This window comes from Heteronotia binoei, chromosome 17 (assembly GCF_032191835.1).
Source record: "Heteronotia binoei isolate CCM8104 ecotype False Entrance Well chromosome 17, APGP_CSIRO_Hbin_v1, whole genome shotgun sequence".
Taxonomy (NCBI): Eukaryota; Metazoa; Chordata; class Lepidosauria; order Squamata; family Gekkonidae; genus Heteronotia; species Heteronotia binoei.
Window position 1 is genome coordinate 5,048,694 of NC_083239.1, and position 18,956 is coordinate 5,067,649.

The 18,956-nt window shown below is 43.2% G+C and overlaps 1 protein-coding gene across 1 annotated transcript in view; it reads right to left on the minus strand.

The window, feature by feature from the left end:
- Nucleotides 1-3,214: 3,214 nt before the first annotated feature.
- OPRD1 (opioid receptor delta 1) overlaps nucleotides 3,215-18,956 on the minus strand; it is a 48,687-nt gene continuing 32,945 nt past the window's right edge. The window contains exons 2-3 of the mRNA XM_060258425.1: nucleotides 13,346-13,695; nucleotides 3,215-3,944 (exon numbers count right to left, since the gene is read on the minus strand). Coding sequence (XP_060114408.1) covers nucleotides 3,412-3,944; nucleotides 13,346-13,695 — 883 coding nt within the window. The 3' untranslated portion in view covers nucleotides 3,215-3,411. The remainder of the gene's footprint in view (nucleotides 3,945-13,345; nucleotides 13,696-18,956) is intronic.

Genomic DNA, 18,956 nt, shown 5'->3' on the forward strand with positions numbered 1-18,956 from the left:
CCTCTTTGTCTTCACTTATGTTCTGCTTATATATTTTGAATAAAACACATATAAAGAGATGGAAACAAAGAGGAGAATCACTGTGCCTGGAATTTCTCACCATTTGAGAAAGCACAGATGATATATTTGTTTAGACCAACTTTTGCTTAAAAGCTTTCAATTTATTGAACAAAACGATGCAAAAATGGATGAGCTGCTTGGCAGGAAGGGGGCAACCCGGCTTTTCTTCACTCAGTAAACACAATGTTGTGATCCAGTTTTGCTACCCAATCACAACACTGAAGGCAATTCTAAGTGAGGACCATTGCAAAGAAGGAGCCAACAACTTCGCTGGGAGTGTTCCGAAAACTGACCCAGAAGGGAAAGCATTTTTCAGCGCTGCCAAAAAATGTTCACCAAATCCCATACTATGTATTTTTGACTGAGCTGCTTTTGAGATGAGACATATTACAAGTCAGAAATAAAAAAAACAAAGGATTTACCATTCATTTATTTCTTTTATTGAGCCCATTCGGTTAAAATATTGAAACAATTAGTAGCTTCTTGTGCAGAATTTTCTTTTGCCAGTTTCTCTGTTATAAATAATGTGCCCCAAAAGAATGAAAAGAGGACAGGCAGTGGTTTTTTTTTTTTTTTTTTGGTAGCAGGAACACCTTTCATATTAAACCACACACACCTGATATAGCCAATCCTCCTGGATCTTACAGTAGGCCCTGTACTGAGAGCCCTGTAAGCTCTTGGAGGACTGGCTACCTCAGGGAGGTGTGGCCTAATATCAAAGGAGTTCCCTGTTACAAAAATAACCCCTGTACAGGAGAGTCATGCAACTTGTACCTTGCATGGGGGTAAGGCAATAATAAATAGCAATGCAGAAAACCATTGAAAACCAGACACACCAAAGCAATGCATGGGGCTAAACCATCAACGTTCCAAGTCAGTTTAGAAAGGAACTGTCACCTGGATGATGCTTGGATGCTACTCAAGTGTTCATATGTACAATGAAAGACAGTTCACTGTAGGCCTCTTCTGGATTTCTTGAACAGATGTACCAAGAAGGTTGCAGCTGGGCTTCCTGGCATTCACTAACAGACTAGCAAGGAAATGACAAATGAGTTGAAAGCCTTCTAGGACGGAAGGAAGGAAGGAAGGAAGGAAGGAAGGAAGGAAGGAAGGAAGGAAGGAAGGAAGGAAGGAAGGAAGGAAGGAAGGAAGGAAGGAAGGAAGGAAGGAAGGAAGGAAGATAAGAACATAAGAGAAGCCATGTTGGATCAGGCCAACGGCCCATCCAGTCCAACACTCTGTGTCACACAGTGGCAAAAAATTTTATATATACACACACACTGTGGCTAATAGCCACTGATGGACCTGTGTTCCATATTTTTATCTAAACCCCTCTTGAAGGTGGCTATACTTGTGACTGCCACCACCTCCTGTGGCAGTGAATTCCACATGTTAATCACCCTTTGGGTGAAGAAGTACTTCCTTTTATCCATTTTAACCTTTCTGCTCAGCAATTTCATCGAATGCCCACGAGTTCTTGTATTGTCAGAAAGGGAGAAAAGTACTTCTTTCTCTACTTTCTCCATCCCATGCATTATCTTGTAAACCTCTATCATGTCACCCCGCAGTCGACGTTTCTCCAAGCTAAAGAGTCCCAAGCGTTTCAACCTTTCTTCATAGGGAAAGTGCTCCAGCCCTTTAATCATTCTAGTTGCCCTTTTCTGGACTTTCTCCAATGCTATAATATCCTTTTTGAGGTGCGGCGACGAGAACTGCACACAGTACTCCAAATGAGACCACACCATTGATTTATACAGGGGCATTATGATACTGGCTGATTTGTTTTCAATTCCCTTCCTAATAATTCCCAGCATGGTGTTGACCTTTTTTATTGCAATCGCACACTGTCTTGACATTTTCAGTGAGTTATCTACCACGACCCCAAGATCTCTCTCTTGGTCAGTCTCTGCCAGTTCACAACCCATCAACTTGTATTTGTAGCTGGGATTCTTGGCCCCAATGTGCATTACTTTGCACTTGGCCACATTGAACCGCATCTGCCACGTTGACGCCCACTCACCCAGCCTCAACAGATCCCTTTGGAGTGCCTCAAAATCCTCTCTGGTTCTCACCACCCTGAGCAATTTAGTGTCATCCGCAAACTTGGCCACTTCACTGCTCACTCCCAGCTCTAAATCATTTATGAACAAGTTAAAGAACATGGGAAGGAAGGAAGGAAGGAAGGAAGGAAGGAAGGAAGGAAGGAAGGAAGGAAGGAAGGAAGGAAGGAAGGAAGGAAGGAAGGAAGGAAGGAAGGAAGGAAGGAAGGAAATTCAATTGAACTTTTGTGCTATGGGAGAATCCTGATTAGATTTTGGTTGGTTATTGTCTGCTTTGACAAAGTGACACAAGAAAGACTGAGGCCTCCTTACTGAGACACTATCTTGCAGCTCATCATGGAAAGGAACAAAAGATGCCGTGCCTGAGGTTCTCCCAATGGTTCCCATCTCTCCAGTCAGAGTGTGCAGCTTCCCTGGTCCTCTTCTCAAAGGCAGCTCCATTCTCATTGGAGCAGGCCAGTGGTCCACTTCTGCTCTTCTTCCCACAGAGCAATGAAATGTTAGTAATAGCTGAGTGAGGCATAGAAAGCCATTAAATCCCTGTCCTGCTGCTGACCAGCACTGCGATGTTAATGTAATGATTAATTAATTACTGGTGAAGTTCTAGCTTCCTCTTGCTAGACTGCAGCTTGTTATTTTGCTTAGAGTAGAAGGGAATCAGTAATTCCAAATTTGGTCACAAAATGTATGCCACTTTCTCCTCTGAATGAACAACTGAATTTGATTTTGTAGCTGTTGGAAAGCTCACTTTAAAAAAAAAAATGTAAAGGTTTATGTTAAGTGCATACTTAGTTATTTCAGAATTGCTTTCTGGCCTCATCATTTTCTAAAGGTTATTATATTATCCAAATGCCTAGCGATGAATGAATGGAAGGTGCAATAGAGCAGGTCTTGAAGATTAAGCATCAAATCCAATTGCCTTTCATGTAAGATTATGAAAAACAATTTAAAGCTGCCAGTATATGAGATCTAGTCATGTAAAAAAAAAAAAATTCAATGAGATTCTGGTTTCCAGAAACCATTTCAGCAGTTCCATATTTTCATTCTTGGAAAGTCACAAATGTATCTCAATTTTGTAATCTGGACAATCTCTTGCTCATTGTCCATGGGGCAAAAAAGCATCTGCAGTTTTGCTGAAAAGTCTGAAATGTAAATAATTTGCCCCTTTTCCCACAATGGCTCATCCCTACAATTTCTACTAAAATTCTGTGGTGGTGACCTGAGTCACCTCTGACTGCAGTTCATCCCCTCTATGTCCCTGGGAGTCCTTTCTGCGGCTCTCTATGTATAGTCATCCTGATTTATTGAGGACTTCGGAAGGAGTGCAGGTGGAGATACGTTCCCGGGTGGTGTTCCGAGCCCTGTTGAAACTGTTCTGTTCCATTCGTGACCGAAAGGGAAAGCAGAACTCCCGAAAGCACCTCTTGAAATTTTCATCGAAGAAAGCATATAGGATCGGGTTAAGACTGCTGTTGGTATAACCTAGGGCAATACAGAAATGCAGACTGGCCTCCACATAGGGATTATTCTTGTCGATGCTTACCAGTGTCCAAACAATGACAAAAATTTGGATGGGTGTCCAACAGATAATGAAGGCAGCTACTACCACCAGCACCATACGTGTTATACGGCGCAGGTTACGGTCCTTCTCCTTAGAGCCTGAGAGGAGGCGGACGCTTTTCAGACGGAGGATCATGAGCCCGTAGCAGATACTAATGACCAAGATTGGGAGCAGGAATGCAAAGATGAAGACACATATCTTGGTGACTGTGTCCCAGTAAATATGAGGCTCGGGAAAATGGAGGATACACATCACAACCCCATCTGCAAAAAAGATGAAAGGAAGAGAGTGAAAAGATTCTGGATCAGTAGACACAATACATGAAGCTGTCTTATACTCATCGTTGGTCTATCACAGTCAGTTGTATAGTCTGACTAACAACAGCTCTCCAAGTTCTCAAGTAGATGATGGTCTTTCCCATCATCTGCTAACGGATCCTTTTAACCGGAGATGTCAAAGATCAAACCGAGGACTTTCTGCATGCAAAACAGATGTTCTAGCCACAGCCCCTCTCAAGACGGAGAGAAAGAGAGGATAGGCAGGGCAAGGTGAAAAATTCAAATGGTTCTAGAGAAAGACAAACTGAATGGCACTTGTGTTAGTGCCATGGAGCTACTCAGTACAGTGGCACTGCTTTTCCTCTCAAATTGATAGCAGAAGACAATTGGTGAGCTGATACGTATCATATATATGCACTCACACATATATATACACAGAGAGCTTTTTTGGTAGAAAAAACATAGCAGGAACTTTTTTATTGCAATCGTACACTGTCTCAACATTTTCAGTGAGTTATCTACCACGACCCCAAGATCTCTCTCTGGGTCAGTCTCTGCCAGTTCACAACCCTTGAACTTGTATTTGTAGCTGGGATTCTTGGCCCCAATGTGCACTACTTTGCACTTGGCCACATTGAACCTCATCTGCCACGTTGACGCCCACTCACCCAGGCTCGGCAGATCCCTTTGGAGTGCCTCACAATCCTCTCTGGTTTTCACCAGCCTGAACAATTTAGTGTCATCTGCAAACTTGGCCACTTCACTGTTTACTCCCAACTCCAGATCATTAATGAACAAGTTAAAGAGCATGGGACCCAGTACTGAGCCCTGCGGCACCCCGCTGCTTACCGTCCTCCACTGCAAAGACTGCCCATTTATACTCACTCTCTGCTTCCTATTAGTTTTTGATTCACAAGAGAACCTGTCCTTTTACTCCATGACTCTCGAGCATAATAAGGAGCCTTTGATGAAGAACTATCAAAAGCTTTCTGGAAGTCAAAGTAAACAACATCTATTGGTTCCCCTTTGTCCACATGTTTGTTCACCCCCTCAAAGAACTGTAACAGGTTAGTGAGGCAAGATCTTCCCTTACAGAACCCATGCTGAATCTTCCTCAATAACTTGTGTTCATCAATGTGCCTACTCATTCTGTCCTTGATAATGGTTTCTACAAACTTTCCCGGTATTGAAGTCAGACTGACTGGCCTGTAATTTCCCGGATCTCCTCTGGAACCCTTTTTAAAGATGGGGGTGACATTTGCTACCTTCCAGTCCTCAGGAACAGAGGCAGATTTCAATGAAAGATTACATATTTTTGTCAGGAGATCCACAAGTTCAACTTTGAGTTCTTTCAGAACTCTTGGATGTATGCCATCCTGACCTGATGACTTATTTGTTTTTAATTCGTCAATCAGTTGTAGGACCTCCTCTCTTTGTCACCTCAATTTGACTCAGGTCTTTCAACACCCCTTCCAAAATTAGTGGTTCTGCAGCAGGCAAACACTTCTCGTCTTCCACAGTGAAGACAGAGGCAAAAAATGCATTCAGCTTCTCAGCCATTTCCCTATCCTCCTTCAGTAATCCTTTGACCCCTTGGTCATCCAAGGGCCCCACTGCCTCCCTGGCTGGTTTCCTGCTTCTAATATATTTGAAGAAATTTTTATTGTTGGTCTTTATGTTTTTGCAATATGCTCCTCATAGTCCCTTTTTGCCTGCCTGATCACAGTCTTGCATTTGATTTGCCACAGCCTGTGTTCCCTTTTATTAATCTCACTTGGACTAGCTTTCCACCACTTAAAAGAGTCCTTCTTATGTTTTACAGCTTCCATTGCTTTGTTTGTTAACCATGCGGGCCTTTTCTTATACCTGTTTGTGCCTTTCCTAACTTGTGGTGTATATTTTATCTGAGCTCTAGGATTGTAGTTTTAAATAGCCTCCAAGCTTCCCCAAGGGTTTTGACTGTATTCACCTTTCTTTTCAGTTTCCTCTTCACATGCTTCCTCATCTCAGAGAATTTACCCCTTTTAAAGTTAAAAGTGGTTGTGCTGGTCTTTGGAGCAACTCCCTATTTATACAAATGGTGAAATTAATAACATTATGGTCACTGCTCCCAAGCGGTGCAATCACTTTTTCATCTCTCACCAAGTCTTGGGCATTACTTAGGACCAAATCCAGGATCGCCCCACCCCTGGTAGGTTCTGAGACCATCTGCTCCATAGCACAGTCATTGAGAGCATCTAGAAACTCAATCTCTTTCTCTCGACCTGAACGCATATTGACCCAATCAATCTGCGGGTAGTTAAGATCACCTATTATGACACAGTTTTTACGTTTAGCCACTATCTTTAATCCTTCCATCATATTATAATCATCCTCTATCTTTTGATTTGGTGGGCGATAAGAAACTCCCATAGTTAAATTTCCTTTTGGGACCTCTATTTTGTCCCAAAGAATTTCTAGAAGGGAATCTAATTCTTTGACCTCAGTCTTACTGGACTGTATACCCTCTCTGACACACAGAGCCACCCCACCTCCAACCCTTCCCTTCCTATCCTTTCAATATATCCAGGAATCATCATGTCCCACTGATTCTCCTCATTCCACCAAGTTTCTGAAATTCCCACAATGTCTATGTTTTCCCCCAACACTAAACATTCCAACTCACCAATTTTACTTCGAACGCTTCTAGCATTTGTATACAAACATCTACAATTTCCCAGGCAAGTTAGGCCCGCAACCTTCCTCCTGCTGCCTCGAGACTTTGGCAGACACTCCATACTGTGTGTCACCATCTCAGTGGACAACTCTGATCCATTACCTGGTAGAAATGTAACAGCTAACCCTTCATCTCTTTGAGATGAGTCTTCTTGAACCAGAGACATTTCATCTCCTGTCGGCTTTCCCCCAAGATTTAGTTTAAAAACTGCTCTTCCACCTTTTTGATTTTAAGCGCCATCAACATGGTTCCATCTCGGGACAAATGGAGACCGTCCCTTTTGTACAGCTCCCACTTGTTCCAGAAAGCATCCCAAGTGCCTAACAAACTTAAACCCTTCCTCCCTACACCATTGTCTTATCCACACATTGAGACTTCTAATTTGTGCCTGTCTCTCCAGCCCTGCACATGGAACAGGTAGCACTTCCAAGAAGGCTACCTTGGAGGTCCTGGCCTTACATCTCCTGCCTAGCAGCCTAAATTTTTCCTCCAGGACCTCACGACTGCATTTCTCCACATCGTTGGTGCCGACATGCACCACGACCACTGGTTCCTCCCCAGCACTATCAGCCTATCTACAACACGCGTAATGTCCGCTACCTTCGCACCAGGCAGGCAAGTCACCATATGGTCAGTACGCGGTTTTGCCACCCTGCTGTCTACTTGCCTAAGGATCGAATCACCAACTACCAACCCCCTCCCTCTCTCCCTGCCCAGGGATGGTTCCTTGGCATGATAGGATACCTGCTCACCAACTGAAGAAGAGGTCCCTTCTGAGGGCGCATTCCCCTTATTCTCAGCATGGTGTTCTGTTCCCTCTCAACCCTCATGCTCCATGGCAGCAACGGGGCTGCCACGTTCAGAGTGGGGCTCATCTAATATGTCCCCGAGAGTCTTCTCTGAGTGCCTAACTGACTGTCTCTGCTTCTCCAGGTCAGTCACCTTGACCTCAAGGGTACGAACTCGTTCCCTGAGTACCAGGAGCTCCTTACATTGAGCACACCCCCAAGACTTCTGTCCTGTGGGCAGATAGTCATACATGTGACACTCAGTGCAAAACACTGGAAAGCCCCCACCCCCCTGCTGGCATTCTACCTTCATGATAGCTTTTTTAAAATATACAGTCCCCTTTTAAATCCTGTTTGTTTATGTAGCTCTCCTTCTGGAGGGTCTACTTATTGGGAACACAAGGAAAATAGGGATCTGGGTTCCTGGTCCTTACACAGCCCCCAGGCTAAGAGCCACAGGCCAAGAGCCCTTTAGCTTTCGCCCTTTGGCTCACACCAAAGGCTCACGCCTCTGGCAAGGCACAGCTTAATAATGCAAAGAGCGTGGGTCCTCAGTCTGCCCCAGAAACACAGCCACTCCTAATCAATCAGCAACAATCACCTTCAGCCCACTCAAACCAAACAAACAAGTTCCCCAGCAACCACAAACTCAGAATTTTCAGCAATCACACAGTCACACAAACTCAGAAATTCTTAGCAATTACCCCAGCTGTTTAGAAAGCCAAACCTCACCCTTATAGCACTTCTTATCTGCTCTCTTTCAGAGGTCTCTCTCAAAAGGTACATTGGCTTCCTTCACTACCTCTCATCAGCATTTGGGCTTTCATGAGCATTTCTGGATGAACTCTTTGAGGCATCATAAACATTGAGGGAGGGACGGTGGCTCGGTGGTAGAGCATCTGCTTGGTAAGCAGGAGGTCCCAGGTTCAATCCCTGGCATCTCTAAAAAAGGGTCCAAGCAAATAGGTGTGAAAAACCTCAGCTTGAGACCCTGGAGAGCCGCTGCCAGTCTGAGTAGACAATACTGACTGATGGACCGAGGGTCTGATTCAGTATAAGGCAGCTTCATACGTTCATATATGTTCATTCTTTTGCTTTTTCAAGTAACATAGCATTTCTGAATGAACCCTTCAGGACATCATAAATGTGCTTCTGTTTTTTCAAGTAACACGAATGCTGTTAGAATATGTCTTCTTATTGAAATATGTTCTAAAAATTTGTTCTAAAGATTTGTGCCAATTCTGATTGATTTGTGCATGAATTTTGTTACAGTTGGTTGTTTCAATCACTTCTGTAATGTATGCAAGATTATTTTTAAACCTATTTCTAAGCCAACTCAGGCGCAAGGTAAGACCAGCCACCATAGCTCATGGCTACTACAGCCATTACCAGACTGCAACTTCCTAATAACCCCCCCCCCCCCCCCCGCTGGAATGTTTCTTTCTTCTTTTCTTCCACCCAGTTCCACAGCTTTGTCTGCTCATCAAGATCTTTTATTATTTCCTCTTCTTCTTTTTCACTCCTGTCTCTTCCTTTATTTTCCCTCCTTTACTTTCATAATATGCCTTCATTTAAGAACATAAGAGAAGCCATGTTAGATCAGGCCAATGGCCCATCCAGTCCAACATTCTGTGTCACACAGCGGCCAAATATATATATATACACACACACACACACACACACTGTGGCTAATAGCCACCGATGGACCTCCGCTCCATATTTTTATCTAACCTCCTCTTGAAGGTGGCTATGCTTGTGGCCGCCACCACCTCCTGTGGCAGTGAATTCCACACGTTAATTTCTCTCTACCCCCTTTTCTCTACCCCCTTATTTGTTAGTTTTAGAGTGCTTTCACGCACCGACTGTTTGCAAGTGGATTTTGCTATTCTTATTCCAGTTGCAAAGCACGTTATTTAGTGTGTGTGATGCAGTCTCAACTCCTCATCCCAGGTTGGCAACTAAGAATATACTCAATAGTAAGGATAACAGCAAACCATATCATGATTAGAAGTGGGGAGGGAGGGAGTTAATATTTCCTCATGATCTATCAAAGTAGTAAAAGGATACCCCCCTTCAGGGCTGATTCACCCACTAGGCAAACTAGGTGGTTGGCTAGTGCGCCGGGAGGGTGGGGGCGCCAAATTGGGCTCCTCCCTCCCAGTGCCCCAGGCAAGCGCCTAGTTTACTTGCCTTCTACGCCCCCTGCACCCACCGCCCCTCCTTTCCCTTCCTCTGCTGCACTCTCCCACCCCCCTCCGGGCTGCGCTGAGGCACAGCGCCCACACGCCCCCTGCTCCCTTCCCATTGTGCCTGCCAGCCCACACAATCACAGTGTGCTGTGCAGGGGCTTCATAGCACTCCATCCCACCCCCATGTTGCGCTGAGGTGCAGCACTCACCCCCTGTTCCTTCTCCCCCCTTCCTGTCCCTTCCCTTCCCGTCCCCTCCTGTCACCGCCCGTACAATCACAGCACTGTGCCGGAACCCTGCAAGCCCCGATGCAGCATGCATCCTATCTTTAGAAAAATGGGCTAAGGGAAGGGAAGGGGGGGAGGAGGAGAAGGGGGTGGGTGGACACTTTGGCTTGGCATGGCACGGGGGGGGGGGGATGGAGCACCCACAGGCCGGTGGCGGGGGGCACCTGCCTAGGGCGCCACGCACCCACAGGCTGGCGCTGCCCCCCTTCATGCATGATAGTGGAATGTTAAGCTGTTTTAGTGGTTACATATATGGAACAGAAGTTAGAATTCCTTCTATCCTTTCCCTTAATTAGATTTAATTACTTTTAAGACAGCGGGTGGAGGTGGTTGTATTGGTGGGACATCTAATATCCCTTTAGAAATGCTACTTTGCTACTGTAGACATTTAGTTTCATGTTATGACAAATAAAGTAATTTCTTAAAGAAAATACGTCAGCAAAATCTCTTCCAAGGATCTCAATACTTCTCATCCAGCACCATTACATAACCAATTTGCCTTGCTTTTGTACTCGGAAAAAGGTAAATGTACAAGGCTAAACTTCTTACTAATTTCTTACTAATTTACTTAAGATTTATTGTGATATGAAAGTACAGCTCACTTCATCAAATGTAACAATTGTGTCCTATATTGGTATACATATGCATGTGTGTACAAATATACAATTAGAAAATTTGACACATGGTTTGGATTAGGGTTGAGGAGGGGGAGGGGTAATCCTTGTCCGGGGGCCATGATGGCTCTCAGCAGCCCTGCCTAGACTCAACCAGTCTGGCCAAGCTATTCCATGCCTCTGTAAACTCACAGATAGATTCCTACAATGTGCTCAATATGGTGTTTGCCTTGAGGACAGCTCAGACACTATAACCCAACCCAGAATATGGCAGCCAAATATCATCCAAGGCTAGCCACTGAGAATATACGTTCCCCATTTTGAAGCAGCTACATTGGCTGCCAGTCTGTTTCCAATTTTAATGCGAGGTGCTGGTTATGGCCTTAAAAGCCCTTCATGAGCTCTGACTCGCATATTAGAAGGACTGTCTCCTTCCATATGTCCCTGTGTGCCAACTAAGGCTGTCAAGCAGATGTCAGCTGTCAAGCTTTCGGTATTTCGAATAACCAAGCTTTGTTTAATTCAAAGACTCGTATTATTGACAATCCAATACTTGCTCCAAGGAACGATACCTTGGAAGTGATACATAGTTTCACACAACATGGAATCTTAAAGGCTGCTTCAAAGGCACAATAGTAGATAGCTTCAAAAGCATAACATACAGATGTGAATTGCAGAGAAGGTTCAAAGGATACTATCAACTATCCATTTGGTCACTACAGCATCTCCTAGTTCCCACACATTCTTTGCTTACTGATAAGACATATGGATGGGAACTGGTGGGAGAGGCAATCTACTTACAAAGACAAAGTTACTTGCATATTCTGAATCCTTTAGAATTACTAGGTAAGGGGGGGGAAGCTTTGAAGAGCAGTCGTATGCAGAAAGGAGTAGAGAAAAAAGAGAGTTCAACAACACATATTGATTCAATAACCAGAAATATCATGCTTGACATCAGCTATCCCACCTTGTAGGATTAGTCTGTCTGGCATTGACTAGAGCCTGGATCTTTTCAGCTGTGGCGCCAGCTCTGTGTAATGGGCTCTCTGAAGAGGTGAGAGGAGGCCCACCCTGAAAATCTTCAGGGGAAGCTGCAAGGCCTCCTTGTTTGCCAAGGCTTTGAGGGGGTTTGAACAGCAGGCATCTTTGAAGGCAGAGGGGTTTGTTATTTTATTTTGGTTTTAACTGAAAATGTTTTTAAAGGCATCTTGAACGACAAGGAATGGAGTGATAGAAAGGTTTAAATATATAAATAAATATAAAATATAGCACTGTGCGCATCAAAACCAAGGAAATCAATTTCATACCAAGAAAATTACAATTTTTTAAAAAAATCTATCACATTTTACCTCACCTTTCCTCAAGATTCCTTCCTTCCTAATATTTATCTCCACACAACTACCCTGTGAGGTATATTAGGTTAAGTGTGTGTGACTGACTGAAGATTCCCAAGAAAGTTTAATGGAAGTGTGATAACTTGAATATAGGTTGCCACATCCTAGTATCCATCACGACACCATACTGACTTTCTATATTATATGTGTTGAGAATATCATTTTACTTACAAGCGGTGAGCATCTGTTGCAAAAAAGAAACAAACCCAGAATGGAACGCATGCATTAGGAATTTCCCAGCATTCTATGTTGTTTTGACATTATTGTTGTAAGGTTTTGCTGAGGTATTACTCAAGCAGACTTCTTGTGCAGAGGCAGAAAAAGTTTATTTGAAGCGAATCAACAAAGCAAGCTTCTTTGTGCAGGCTTGCACATGTTGACAAGACTGAGGTCTTGTCAGAACTAAAGGAAAACAAAACTTAACCACTTATGTAGATAGAAATTAACTGCCACATAATTTCCCGCTCAGCCTGTTCCTACTAGAACCATTTGGATTTCACTTCCGGATGTTTCCCTTCAGCCAAGATCATAGACAAATCTTGAGTTCAGCTTGCCTCCATCTCCTTGGAGATAAGATTAGAAGTCCGGCGGTCACTTTTGCTTTTGAGCAAGCTTACACATAATTGTCCATTAACGCTATGCTAACGCTTGAAAATATTCAGGAATGTAAAATAAGCTGTTAGAACATCTGGTAGCTAATGCCAACTGAAATTAAACCAATAACTGAATACATGAATACATGGTGAAGGTTATATGGTTAAATATATAAAAGTGCTACATAATAAGTAATGATAATATATTTTTTTTATTTTATTCGATTTATATCCCGCCCTCCCCACCGAGGCGGGCTCATGCAAGAATATGCAAGAATAACTCAGAAAACAACTTGATCCATATCCCATCTGACGCAGGGTATCATATTGTATGCAGTGTGTTGGTAATGTGCAACTGGGAAAAGCTTTTGGTTCCTTACATTAATGAGGGACGGCGGGGGGGGGGGGGGACAAACTTGCTGTGAATACATTTACATTGGGCCCAAGATTCTTCTTGTGTGGCATTTTATGATTGTGCAAGAGCCAGTAAAACACTACACAAAAACAATGCCGTCATAGCACACCATTTTTGCAGCATTGTATCCAAATGCACACATGCACAACGGCAATTGTAGGGGGAGGGGAAATGTAAGTGAACTGAAATAATGGAAAGTTGCGGCCAATGGCATGCCGTCTAGATTCGGGATTAATTTTAGAAATTTTCATTTATTAGAATTCAGAAGGGAAAAAAATAAATGAATGGAGTGGTGGTGGAAATCCACCTGCCTCAAGGTGGTGGAAGTAACTTTGTACTTTCAAGATGCCACAAAGGAGGATGGGATGGAATAAAGGTACAGCTACTTGCCTTTTGATGTGGTGATAGCCATTATCATTATGGGCACTCCAATAACTGAAGAGAGCACCCAGATGCAAACGTTAATAATCTTGGCTTTAGCTGGGGTCCGGAAATCCAAGGCTTTGACTGGGTAGCAGACAGCTATGTACCGGTCCACACTCATCATGGTGAGGGTAAAGATACTGGTGAACATGTTATAGTAATCGATAGAGAGGACCACCTTGCAGAGCAGCTCCCCAAATGGCCAGGTGGACATAAGATATTTTGCACTTTGAAAAGGCAGTGTGCTGGTTGCCAAAGTATCAGCCAGAGCTAGGTTGAAGATGTAGATGTTGGTAGCTGTTTTCATCTTGGTGTACCTGCAAAAACGATATAAAAAGGAAGGACATTTATTGCCGCTGATGTCGGTTATGTTGCCAAAGAAGAGGAAGGCATGTTCATGAGGCTGAACAAGATCTATCAGCATTTCCAGTTTTGTTATGGTGGTTTGGCTTTGCTCTTTAAAAAAAAAAGTTATATAGTACATGTACTGTATTTTTTGCTCCATAAGATGCACTCCCCCCCCCCCAAAAAAAAGTGGGGGGAAAAGTGTGTGCGTCTTAAGGAGCGAATACTGCAAAAAATTCACACAAACACCTCTAAATTCACACAAACGCCTCTAAAAACTAGGTGCGTCTTATGGTCAGGGGCGTCTTATGGAGCGAAAAATACAGTAATTCTTTCTCTATTCTTGCATTGCCTTTATAAAATATCTATTTTAGTAGTATTCACAGCCGTCATAGGGAGAAGAGAGTAGCCTCTGCTAGGCAAAAATCCAACCTGATCTTCTATCAAGGCAGCTCCACCCGGTCATCAATTATCATCAGTATGGTGCGGTCCCGTCTTTACGCAGCCAGAATTGTTGTTACTTGCAGGGGATGGGTGGTGATGACCCTGAAAATTCTAGCAATGCTACAACTTCGTCATGGGATTCTCTTGTCTCCACAAGCCCTTAACCAAAACCAGTTAAGGTTACAAGGCAATACCTCTCATCTTGGGTCTCTAGATGAAAGGCAGTGATACTTTTTTGCCTTCGGAAGCTGCTGGTGAAATCTCACTGTTTTGGGATGTTGGGTAAGAAAACCACTTCCGCTTACTGAGAGGTCTGATTGCGTCAGTTTAAAAGTAAAGCCAAACAATAAGAATTGAAGAGCCGTGCTGGACCAGACCAGTGGTTCATCTAGTCCAGCATCCTGTCTCTCACAGGAGCCAGACAGTTCCTCCAAAGGGCCAACAATAGAACATAGAGGCCAAGGCAATCATCATCTGAAATTGCCTAGCACTGGTATTCGGAGGCTTATTGCTTCTGAATGTGGAGGTTCCTTTTAATCAACATGGCTAGTAGCTACTGATACACCTATCCTCCATGAATCTGGCTAATTAGCTTTTAAAGCCATCTATGTCTACGGTCATCACTAGGGATAGGCATGAACCAGCTGATGAACTAAAGTTCATCACAAATTTTGGCAGGTTCGCTAAGGTTTGTGAACTAATGAACGACACCAAAATTGGGGGGGGGGGCAGTTCATGGTGGTTCATGACCTTTCACGAAGAGTGGAGCATGTCAAGAGTCATCTCCTCTGTATTCCTCTTGCCATGCTTTTTTGCACTATAACCATTTTGCCTGGGTGCATTCCTGCTTAGCTCTTCTCTCTGCATGCTTATCTTGGGAACATATTAGTCAAGCTATTTCCGGCCTCTTTAAGGTCAGACACTAGGGAAGCATAGATTAGACACCTGAACTCTTAAACTTGGGGTGGGAGGGGGTCCCACCAAAACCTCATTTCCTGCCCTGTTTTTGCCGCACTTGCACTTGAAAATGGACTGGTTGGGGCGAGGGGTTAAAAGGAGAGTCCCTGCGCTAAGACGTCAGTCTTAGCAAAGATGGTGTACTGCCTTATGATGCTCATGGAATAAACTGCTGAATTATTGGACTGTGTTATTCCTTGACTCAAGGTCTTGACAGAGCGCAGGGGTTAACCCCTATATTCTGCTTTTCATGAGAATCAGCTAAGGGACTTGTTCAGTTTGAGTGGGTCCTGTTTGGCTTGGTTTGGGGGCCACCCAGAACCAAACAGGACCCTTTAAAGTTCATGCTCAGGCCTAGCCATCACTATATCCTCTGGGAGTGAATACTGCATTTTAATCACACTCACTGAATAAAGAATATTTCCTTTTGTCTATCCTGAATCTACTGCCCATCATCTTAATTCAATGCCTCCATTTTCTGGAATTTCTAGAGAGGGAGAAAAGTTCTCTTTCCAGTATCTTTCTACCTTGTGCACAATTGTATAAATCGCTAGAATGTGTCCACCTTAGTCAGCTCTTCTCTACATGCAGAAGTCCCTTTCCTAAAAATTCACAAAAAAGATCTCCTTTCACGACTTATAATGTTCGAACTGCCATTTCATCCTGTTTATTCCCTGTAAAGTAAGCAGTAGAAAGAGTCACTTTGCAGAGCCATAGAAAGGTTGGCCACCAATGAGAAGGAAAGCATCTCAGAGATGTTAATTTCTTTCTCAACACGAACAACAAAGTACTGCTTCACTATTTGAATAATTAAAGAAATTGAATCCATATTTAATACGTAATTTCTTTTCCAGTAAGAATAAATTAAGAAAACCAAGGCTGATGGATACAAATGAAATAATATGCTAACTTCCTAGTCTGCTACTTCCCCTCCAGGAGAAATTACACTGGATAGCATAAATGAGAGAGAGAGAGAGAGAGAGAGAGAGAGACAAACTGGTGGCATCAGTGATCATAACATCATGTAGAGATAAATTGGGTGAGGTTTGTTGGAGAGGGAAATGTGCTATAGCTGTCTATGTGCCTATGCAAGATGCCTGAGCCAAGGTGGGAGAAGCAGAGTGCTTGGTGCTAAATGACAATTTCCTGGTGTTCCAGAAACGTGATGGGATAGGGAAATCAATGGGTTATGTTCATTCTTGGGTATAAGTTCTATAGACAGGATAGGGAAGAATGTTTTGGGGGAGGTGTATATCTGAGACCATGGGGCAAAAAGCTAAAAAAAAGGAGGGAGGGTGAAGTCGCCAACAGAATCATCATAGGTGAAGATCCTAAGGGTTACCTAAAAGTGGGGATCTGATCAAAACATTTGATCAAACCCTTAAGGCTGATCTACAGACAGAGAAGGCAGTGAGAGACATGACTGAAGCAGATAATGTTGTGATACTGGATGACTTTACTTACCATCACTGACTGGGTAAATATGTGCTTGAATGCTGTAGAAAGAGGTTACTAGACATCATACATGACTCTGCACTGGAATAGTTGATCAGAGAGCCAATGAGAAGCATAATGAAGAACCTTTCTATGAAGAAAGGTTGAAACGCTTAGGGCTCTTTAGCTTGGAGAAACGTCGACTGCAGGGTGACATGATAGAGTTTTACAAGATAATGCATGGGATGGAGAAAGTAGAGAAAGAAGTACTTTTCTCCCTTTCTCACAATACAAGAACTCGTGGGCATTCGATGAAATTGCTGAGCAGAAAGGTTAAAACGGATAAAAGGAGGTACTTCTTCACCCAAAGGGTGATTAACATGTGGAATTCACTGCCACAGGAGGTGGTGGCGGCCACAAGCATAGCCACCTTCAAGAGGAGGTTAGATAAAAATATGGAGCAGAGGTCCATCAGTGGCTATTAGCCACAGTGTGTGTGTGTGTGTGTGTGTGTGTGTGTGTGTGTGTATATATATATATATATATATTGGCCGCTGTGTGACACAGAATGTTGGACTGGATGGGCCATTGGCCTGATCTAACATGGCTTCTCTTATGTTCTTATAATGATCTTGGACTTGGTTCTAAGTGAGTCTCAAGACCTGGTGTGAGATGTAGACATTGTCGCACCAGTTGAAAACAATGACTACAATAAGTTCAACATTTTTCCAATGGAAAGTTACCCTAAAGACCATAACAATAACATTTGATTTCAAAAGAGAAAACTTTACAAAAAATGAGGGGACTAGTTACAAGGAAGCTGAAACAGAAATCCAAGAAAGTCAAATCCATGGATAAGTGACAAGAGATGACATTCTAGACCTATTGGGGAAATTAAAAACAATAAGTCTCTGTGTCCTGATGAGCATGCACCCAAGGGAACTCAAATGTGAAATTGTTGATCTACTAACTCATATATGCAACTTGTCAGTAAACTCAACCGCTGTACTAGAAGACTGGAGAGTAGCAAATGTTACACCACTTTTTAAAAAAGGAGTCAAGAGTGAAATCAGGAACTTACAAGCTAGGTAGCCTAACTATGGCTCAGTGGAGGGGCAGTGGCTCAGTGGTAGAGCATCTGCTTGGTAAGCAGAAGGTCCCAGGTTCAATCCCCGGCATCTCCAACTAAAAGGGTCCAGGCAAATAGGTGTGAAAAACCTCAGCTTGAAACCCTGGAGAGCCGCTGCCAGTTTGAGTAGACAATACTGACTTTGATGGACCGAGGGTCTGATTCAGTATAAGGCAGCTTCATATGTTCATATATATATAACTGCCCCAGGTAAATCAGTAGAAACTGTAACCAAATATAGAATTATTAGGCACATGGGAGAACAAAGTCTACACCAGGGGTGGCCAAATTATGGCTCTGGAGCCACATGTGACTCTCTCACACATATTGTGAAAAAATGATCGTTACTTTATTCACCCTGTGATGGTAGCATCCATTCATACCTTCATGTCCTGCAGCTCTCAAACATTTGATGTTTTTTCTATGTGGCTCTTCCATTAAGCAAGTTTGGCCCCCCTGGTCTACACAAGGAAAATCAATATGGTTCTGCAAAGGGATGTCCTGCCTAATCAACTTTTTGGAGTTCTTTAAGAAAGTGAAAAAAGTAGATAACAGTGATCTGATAGCCATCATGTACCTGGACTTTCAAAAGGCTTTTGACAAGTTAACTCAACTTTATTTTCAATATACTGTTAAGACTTTCTCAGACCCAATACAATCCTTCTGTAAACTATAATACTGGAAATTTTAATAGTGTTTCTGTGGTCCTCTTGTCAGATTCCAAAATAAGATTTAGGTGGAAAGAACGTGAAAAAAGACCATGGGATCATAGTGGATAGCTCAATGAAACTGTCACCCGCAGTGTGCTGTAGCAGTGAAAAAGGCAAACCCTATTTTGCTTCACCAGACAATACATACAATAGCAGAGGATACCCTGTACAAGCCCTCCTCAGTTAAATACACATAGCTATATACAAGCACCAATCAGCACACAGTGCTGAGTCTTTCTGCATAAGGAAAAGTCCTCTGGACAGAACCGGTTTGCACCTGCTAAGGGAAGCTGTCAGGAATTGTCACAGATCATGGACTGTCAGTTGCATTAGACTCCAGCCTGAAGTCTTACTAACAAGCATATGCTGACACTCCCCCTAAGACTCAGGCGGCAAGTCTCAGCCTTCATTTCAGAAATACAAATGTGTCCATATTCAAACATTTAGTGAACAGTACTGTTGAGATACCTCAATACCCTCATTGCAGCCATTGATTCCACGCTCTGGCACTCTGCTTTAAGCCATACAGGGCTTTGTTTAGTTTCAACACAAGGTTCTT